Below are 7929 nucleotides of genomic sequence, written 5' to 3'. Positions count from 1 at the left end.
CCACACATGCCCTCTCTCACACATGGCATACACTACACACACACACACACACACACACACACACACACACTCTCACATACACACACATCATGCACAATTTAAAAAGTGCTATACAAGGAGCTAGCTAAAGTGTTTTATGAGTAAAGCATATATGGTGTGTGCATATGCGTGTTTATGGTTGAGCATGTACTCAAAAGAGGCCAGAGAAATCTATAATCTTTATTTCTTTGAGACAAGGTGTTTCGCCAAACCTGGAGCTAGGCTGGCAGCCGTCCTATTTCTGTGGCTGGGGTTATAGTCAGGTAGCCATGGCTTTTCACATGGGTGCTGGGAATTTGAGCTTAGGTGCTCATGCCTCCATAGTCAGCTTCTTAGACTCAGGTTCTCGCCCCTCCCTTTCTGCTGCAGCCCTGGCTCTTCAGGCTGTGGCTGCTGTGAGTACCTTAAACTCCAGTTTTGTCTCACTTGCGATGGATATGTCGTGCACACTCACTTGAGTTCCAGGGTCTTGACAGCAGCTCTCTGCCCAGGTTTACATTTTACCTGGAATATTGCAGAGTCCTCAAGAGAGGGACATGACTTCCTGTGATGCCTTCCAGAAACAATCTGAGGGCGAGATGGAGCTACAAGCCATTCATGGTATCATGCCATTATTGTCAGATGTTAGCAACACACACCCACAGACAGACAGACAGACAGAGACACACAGAGGGGGTAGAGAGGGTGGAGAGAGAGAGAGAGGAGAAGGAAGAAGAGGAGGAGAAGGAGGAAGAGGAAGAAGAAGAATATGTTTATTAGAGTTGTTTTTTTCCCTTCAATCTATAAAAACCAATTTGGAGAGACATTCTTCCAACATGATGGCAGCATCTGCAGAGGCTAGTGTGGAGGGATAATATTGTTTATATCTGTATCTCTAATTGTTTAAAAGAGAAAGTACATGGGTGTTCCAAGGTCATGGACTAATTGGTTCCCCAGGTCAGGAAGCACTGTATAGTAACTCGTGTAATACATCCTCACAGGCAAGCACATAGATGGGCATTTTCAGGCAAGACAGCACTCACTTTCTTTGTCCTACCTTTGGGGTTGGTCTCTGCACATGGGTGTCTATGTTTCCAGGTAGTTGTGCTGCTGCCTTCTACCTGTAGCACCCCCACAGAAGTGTGCAGAGCCCACAGAGTCCTGGCCTCCCTACATCTGTCAGTCACCTTGTGCCCTCTTTCTGCTCTTCCCTGCCCCCATCTTAGGCCTGACCCCATCCAGTCTGAGTCAGCTCTTCCTAGCACTCCCCTAACTTTTCACTCTCATACCTGGGATCCTCATACAGCATCTGTCTGGGTATGTGGTCTTACTGCCTTAGGGCCCCAGTTAGCATGAGCTTCCAAAGGGCAGAGACCAAATACTTGTATCTTTTTGTGTTTCTGAGAAGCCAGTGTATACCATCTGGGAGTCTCTAGGAAGGCAAGTTGCCTGCTAGCTTTCTGACCACCATCTCTTCCTGTGAGAGCTTTGTGCATCTGAGGGTGGGGTTCACATTGTGGTAACTAGGAAGGTGGCTTGGTCACTAAGTCTAAACTAGAGCAGCAGCTGAAGCCTCAGGAGGCTCATCCATCTACAACATACAGTCCGAGCTGGTGGGTAGTCCAGAGGAAGTGACCCTGTGTTCAAAACCCAGGTCCCTCTGTCTTCTGGCTTAAGACATTTCCATCTGTATGGGCAGAGCTGGCTCAGAGCACCACCTCTTCTGGTCCATGGGCAGGGGCCAAAGATGTACCTCATCACCTCTATCCTTCTTGTTCATCACTTATGGCTCAAGTGAGCAGACAAAGACATGAAGTGGTATAGTGGGCATGGGATAACTGAGGAAGACCTGGAGTAGAATGAAGGGTAAGATGATTGAATATCAGGTTTTCCCAGTGTCCTCAGAGGCAGAGGAACTCCTGCAGTCTCTTGAGTGACTCCATAGTGGTCATGCTCTGGTGAGCTTGAGATGTAGAACTGGTCCTGATAAAGCTAGGCAAGCTGGCCACTATCCCTGGCCTAGTTTTGAGAAATAAGGAAGATAGACATGCCCAGGTAACTAAGGTCAGGTGGGCCTATTTGGATGAACAAGGTCAGGGCATGGCTGCCCAGTCTTTCTTTCTTTCTTTCTTTCTTTCTTTCTTTCTTTCTTTCTTTCTTTCTTTCTTTCTTTCTCTCTCTCTCTCTCTCTCTCTCTCTCTCTCTCTCTCTCTCTCTCTCTTTCTTTCTTTCTTTCTTTCTCTTTCTTTCTTTCTTCTGTCCAGGCCGGGCCCATGACCCTGCCCCCTTTCTCTTTTAGACTCAGTGAGCCTGGCCTACCAGCGAGTCCAGAAAGTGGACTGTACCTCTCTTCGGCCTGTTCTCATCCTGGGACCTTTACTGGATGTGGTGAAAGAGATGCTGGTAAATGAGGCACCTGGCAAGTTCTGCAGATGCCCACTTGGTAAGAGATACCCCTATGCCCACTAGGTGTGTCTGTCCCTATTTATCTACCTTTCTGGCTATATAGAGTAATTGGCATACAGTCCAATTACTAAGGGTCCTACTGATGCACACAGACCCAACTGTGGCCCTTCGTTCTCTCCAAGAGAGCAGATAGTAGTTTGGGTCTTTATGCTGACGATCAGTTGTGCTGTCTGCATTGGGGCCCTTCTGTGTACTCAGCACCTTGACTTCTGCATCTTACCACACAGAGGTGATGAAGGCCTCCCAGCAAGCCATTGAGCGGGGTGTCAAAGACTGCCTATTTGTGGACTACAAGCGGAGGAGTGGCCATTTTGATGTTACCACTGTGGCTTCAATAAAGGAGATCACAGAAAAGGTACCTGGTATTTGGAACCCTCTGCCCTGGCTCAGCTAGCTCAGCTGTCTAGGTCTTCTTGGATACTATGAGTCTCTGCCTTTACCACTAACACACAGATCCCTGAGAAGGACCTAGATGTCACCAGCACTGTGGGTACAAAGAGCTCTGCTTTCTGAGGGATACTGAGGAGAGCTTTAAACTCTGGGAAGGCCTTCTAGACCATTCTTGGATGGGTCCCTGAACACATGGATACAGAGAGCCACCTATCCAGTCCCTGACCCCATAAAGGCCAAGAGTATCTCTTGATGCTTTTGACATCCTGAAGTCCATATTCCAGGGACTGAGTTAGCTGCAAGGTATGCTAGTGAAGTAACATTCGTAGCTGCGTCTTAGCCTTCTGGCCTTTGCCTTCAGCAGCCGCTTCTCTGGTCTGCAGTTCCCTCTTCCACAGACAGTGTGAGCTGCCCAGAGTTTGAAATAGCCATTACTTTTTTTGATGTGGACAAGCTTCAGTTAGGAAACATGTCCATCAGTGGGGAGAGAGCAATATGCAGGGTGTCTGTAGTCTTTCTTAGGCTGCCCCCTCCTGGAGGCTAAGGGGCTCGCTCATGGGGTATATTTCTGTTATAGCCCTGCAAAGCTGTGTGCTCTCCTCCCCCAAGAAGTTCCCATTCTTGTTCAATGAAACAGATTTGTGAGGCCAGGGTAGGGTGGGGCTCCAAGAAAGTGTTCACATTGAGGTTTGGCTTGCTGGCCAGTTCCTACTCATACCTCAGCAGCCATCAGTGGGTGGGGAGACATAGGTCCTCCCAGTGAGTTCTTCTTCCTGTCTTAAGTGGTCTTCCAGAAACCTTGCTTGTGCTATCTGGTATTTTTGAGTGTAGGGGAAGGTAGAGTTGTGTGGGGCAAGGGTGGGTCCTCAGGGGAGGCAGAAGATACGTCCTCTTCCCTGCTGTTCGTATTCACTCTCTGCCACTGTCCTTCAGAACCGACACTGTCTTCTGGACATCGCCCCACATGCCATCGAGAGGCTACACCACATGCATATCTACCCCATTGTCATCTTCATCCGCTACAAGAGCGCCAAGCACATCAAGTGGGTATCTGGGTCCACTGGCTTCCTGCTGGGGTTGGGCCCAATGCTAGAACAACAGCACTCCCCTCAGATCCAGGCCCTGTTAGCCAAGCTTTGCACCTCCTTCCTGTTTGGGCACAACCATAATTCCAGAGTATGGCTGGCTCAGTCAGCACTACTCCCTTTCCTCTCAGCATGTGGTACAGCAGGCCAGAGGAACTGGGTAGCCTGAGCTAAGTCCAGCTCAGCTACATGTACTGAGGCCCCTCTCTGCTTGACATTTCTGTGCTGGTGAGCTCCTGGTGCCAGTGTTTGGAGCCAGCTAGTGTGTCTTCCAGCTTTGTTTCTATCCTGGGTACCAAGGTGCCCAGATTCCCCACCAGTCCACTGTTCCCCATACAGCCTAGAGGCTGTCCATTTAGGGGAAAGACCCCTAGATCTCCTGCCCTACCTAGCCAATGCCTGCTTTCATGGAGGCTCCTGACACCTTGGACCAGGGGAAGAAGAGGGGACCCACAGGTAGGTTCAAGACTCATCCTAGTTCCCTGCCTGCCCCTGCAGGGAACAGAGAGACCCTGTCTACCTGAGGGACAAAGTGACACAGAGGCATTCCAAAGAGCAATTCGAAACAGCACAGAAGATTGATCAGGAGTACAACAGGTACTTCACAGGTAAGTGGGTGTGGGCCCAGCCATCCAGAAGCTGGGGCTTTCCTCAAGTGACATTCCTAAGAATAACATCAATACAGCTTTTGTAGACAGGCTGGGCTAAGCTGTTCCATACCCTTTACTACATAGACATTCGGCCCGAAGGCCCAGGCCAGGGTCAGAGCTGTTCCAGGTGGCAGAGCTCCACAAACCAGCTTTTGGGCATGGTCTGACCACAATTTGCAGTAGGAGCCGACTCAGCACAAACACCCAGCAACATAACCACAGTGATCCCAGACAGGTTGGAAATGCAAGAGCCCAGGTAGGCCAGCAGTTCAGGTTCAGGTCTAGTTGAACACTTCCAGAGTCCCCAGCCTTGTCTCATTTTCATTTTATCATAGACCAATAGTCCAATAGAAAAAGGGAAATGTTTAAAAAAAAAACCCAAAGTACATATATTGATTTGTTTTTAAATTAGGTTAAACAAAAACAAAATGACATAAACTTTGTTACTTTCTGAATGTACCTGGCCCTCTAAGGGTTTGTCCACTGTGCCTTGGAGTAGCGCTAGCCTGCCAACTAGGTCCTTCCTTACCTCTAGTCTGTCCCTTGCTGCCTGTTCCCCAACCTCCTAACATGCCCCCAGGCTGCTTCTTCAATCCCCAGTACAGGGCAAACCAACCTCTGCCTCCCCTACCCAGGCATTGTGGTAGGCAGTTTGTGAGCAGTTAACTTAATCTAGGGGACTGGGATTTCTCCTTTGCCCAGCTTCCTGCTGAAAGCAGGAGAGTCATGGGGGAAAGTCAAGAAGCCCACAAACAAGAGCAGGAGAGCACAGGCTGTGTCCATTTCCCTTAGAGGGTGGGAATGTTGTACTAAGAGCTACCTAACCTGCTTGTGCTTGGTGGGCTTCTCTGCAGGGGTCGTCCAGGGTGGAGCCCTGTCCAGCATTTGCACTCAGATCCTGGCAATGGTCAGTCAAGAGCAAAGTAAAGTCCTGTGGATCCCCGCTTGCCCACCCTAGCAGAAAACTGTGCCAGAGGCACCTCCATGACTGGATGGTGCGGACAACTGGCTGGCTCTTTTCCAGCCAGTAGAAGTCTATCTGTCTATGGACAAGCTGGGAAGGACCCAGAACCAGGACTCCAGGAACACTTCCTTCGTTAGATGGAGAGCTACAAAGATTTGGGCCCAGCTGGTGGACAGTACTACTCACGTGTGCGCTTTAAAAACAAAGCAGAAACACAAAGGACTTGACCCTCTCGTAGCCAGCCCAGCAGAGGTGCTGCTGTGCCCAGGACCTTCCTGATTACAAGTTTACAAGCCTTTTCTAAGTATTTGGTTGTCTATGTTTACTTGAATGGCCCCATCTTGTCGGTGCCCAGCCCCTGATCCCGACCTCTGTTACCCCGTTGGTTTGATGTTACTGTCTTGGGCAGGACAATTCTGGAACCTCGTTATGGGGGAGGGTAATGCTTTGCTACAGGAGGTTCCTGTCTGTGGGACCAGAGCTTTGACAGGCTTCCTGCTTCTCTGTGGCCCCTCCCCTGGAAGACATCACAACTGCAGGTGCTCAGACCACTGTTGGCACCAGAACCAGTGCCTTGGTGGGGCCATCTTGCCATGGCAGCACTCCCTCACTGGGAAGGCAGCTTGGACATTCTTGCCGATTCACCTCTCTGCCTTTCTCCTGCCTCCCTGGCCTCTTGTTTCTTCTCCAGCTGCAGTTTATATTTGAGCATCAGTCTAGTCAGTCCTAGATTTCCTCAGCAGGAGGCATGGGTGTGCCATTGCTTCCCCATAGGCTCTGAGATGCTAGGCAGGCAGCCTTCGTCAGTGCAAGGTTGCAGGGTAACCCTTACTGGCATGGGTATAGCAGCTCTTTCTGGAATAAAGCTATTCATGTCACAGTCTTTGAAACGAGAGCTTCTAGTGGGAAGAGGAAAATCTGGGAGCTTTTCCATCTTGATTACAACATTCTCAACCTGATCCCACAAGAATGTCCCCATTCTTTGTTGGGCTTTCTGTTTTTTTTCAATCTATTTTTCTCATCTCCCTCCACGTCCTCCCCCAACTCCCCCCACCCCCGCACCTCCCACCGCACTTCTGATGCCAGACCTATCTGCTAAAGAGTTGATTCAGTCCCTTCTTTGTGTGTCCTGTTAATAGGTACTGTACTGGGTTCCGTGTGTCATTGGGGTAAGACCTATATTTTAATACTGTTCCTAACATTTCATTTTACTAGCAAGAAATCTTTGATTTCATTTTATTCTTTGTAATTCTAGACATTAGATTGTAGTTTGGCCATTATTGACTTTTTAAAAGGGATATATTTTCTTGCACAGCTGTTTAAGGGGTGAGAGAGAGAGACAGTTGCAGCCCTTAAGGCTGTTCTGTGCCTTACAGGCACACATTTTCTAGCTCAGACAACTGAGAAAAACAGCAGACCACTCTCAAGGTCTTACTCTGCACGGTTACAGGACAGGGGCTATTTCCCTGGTCATAGGCCCTGTTCAGTGTTCAGCGAGGGGGCAGGTATGGATCTGACAGGTGGGACATGCTGTACTAAAATGTTACTTTGTATCAAAAACAAAACAGACTTCAGTGCAACAAATAAAGGTCAGTTTGTGTAACCCATGTGTATAATCCTGGTGGATGCAGATCCTCGTTCTACTCAACCTGTTTGTAGTTTCTTCTCTTTCTTGGCCTTTCTTTATTCCAGAAGCAGGCCTGTGGGGCTCTGTGACTGGTGGCCTTGTGTAAAGCTGCTCTCCTCCACCGGGACCCATGCAGTGCTGGAGCCTGCTGTCCTCTGACTGATGAATGAGGTTCACCTGATGCACTCACCTCTGCTGACTGCTGTTGTGCCCTGCCATTTGTCTGCCTAGCAGTGCACTGGGTGATGGTTGCAGCTTGACCAGCCTTCAAGGTCCTTATGTTCAAGCCTCCAGGTTTCAAGCTGTGCTGTGAGAAGGAGGAAGGAGCATTTTGGGGGGAACCCAGAGTGTCCACATTTGATGTGCTATATGAAGCCTCAGTTTGGAAATGCCCTACCTGGCTTGGGACCCTGTGGTAAAAAAACTTGAGAGCATCATCACATTGTAACATCCTGAACCACAGGGCCCCAGGATCAGCTTGCAGAGGAGGCAAGTCCCAGGTGCTAGAAGAACTGGGGGGAGTAGACAGAAAGCCATGGCCTGTGGTTACAAGGAGGCAAGGGCTCAGGCCTAGCGTATAACCTGCCTCTTTACTACTTGCGTTTATTTTGTGTGTATGCATGCATGTGTATATTCCAGAGCACGCTTGCCTGTGGGGGTGTATGTGAAAGTCAGAGGTCAGCACCCAGAGTCCTCTGTTATCATTCTCTCATTTTTTTCCCCTGTAAG

The 7929-nt window shown here is 49.2% G+C and overlaps 1 protein-coding gene across 5 annotated transcripts in view; it reads left to right on the top strand.

The window, feature by feature from the left end:
* Dlg5 (discs large MAGUK scaffold protein 5) overlaps positions 1-7180 on the top strand; it is a 110453-nt gene extending 103273 nt beyond the window's left edge. For all 5 annotated transcript variants that reach the window (XM_031362906.1, XM_031362907.1, XM_031362904.1 and 2 more), the window contains 5 exons: positions 2318-2461; positions 2712-2839; positions 3808-3917; positions 4458-4567; positions 5464-7180. In XM_031362906.1, coding sequence (XP_031218766.1) covers positions 2318-2461; positions 2712-2839; positions 3808-3917; positions 4458-4567; positions 5464-5567 — 596 coding nt within the window. In that variant the 3' untranslated portion in view covers positions 5568-7180. The remainder of the gene's footprint in view (positions 1-2317; positions 2462-2711; positions 2840-3807; positions 3918-4457; positions 4568-5463) is intronic.
* Positions 7181-7929: the final 749 nt, after the last annotated feature.

This window comes from Mastomys coucha, unplaced genomic scaffold (assembly GCF_008632895.1).
Source record: "Mastomys coucha isolate ucsf_1 unplaced genomic scaffold, UCSF_Mcou_1 pScaffold9, whole genome shotgun sequence".
NCBI lineage: Eukaryota > Metazoa > Chordata > Mammalia > Rodentia > Muridae > Mastomys > Mastomys coucha.
The sequence above is the reverse complement of the archived record's forward strand: the minus strand, read 5'-3'. Positions and strand labels throughout refer to the sequence as shown.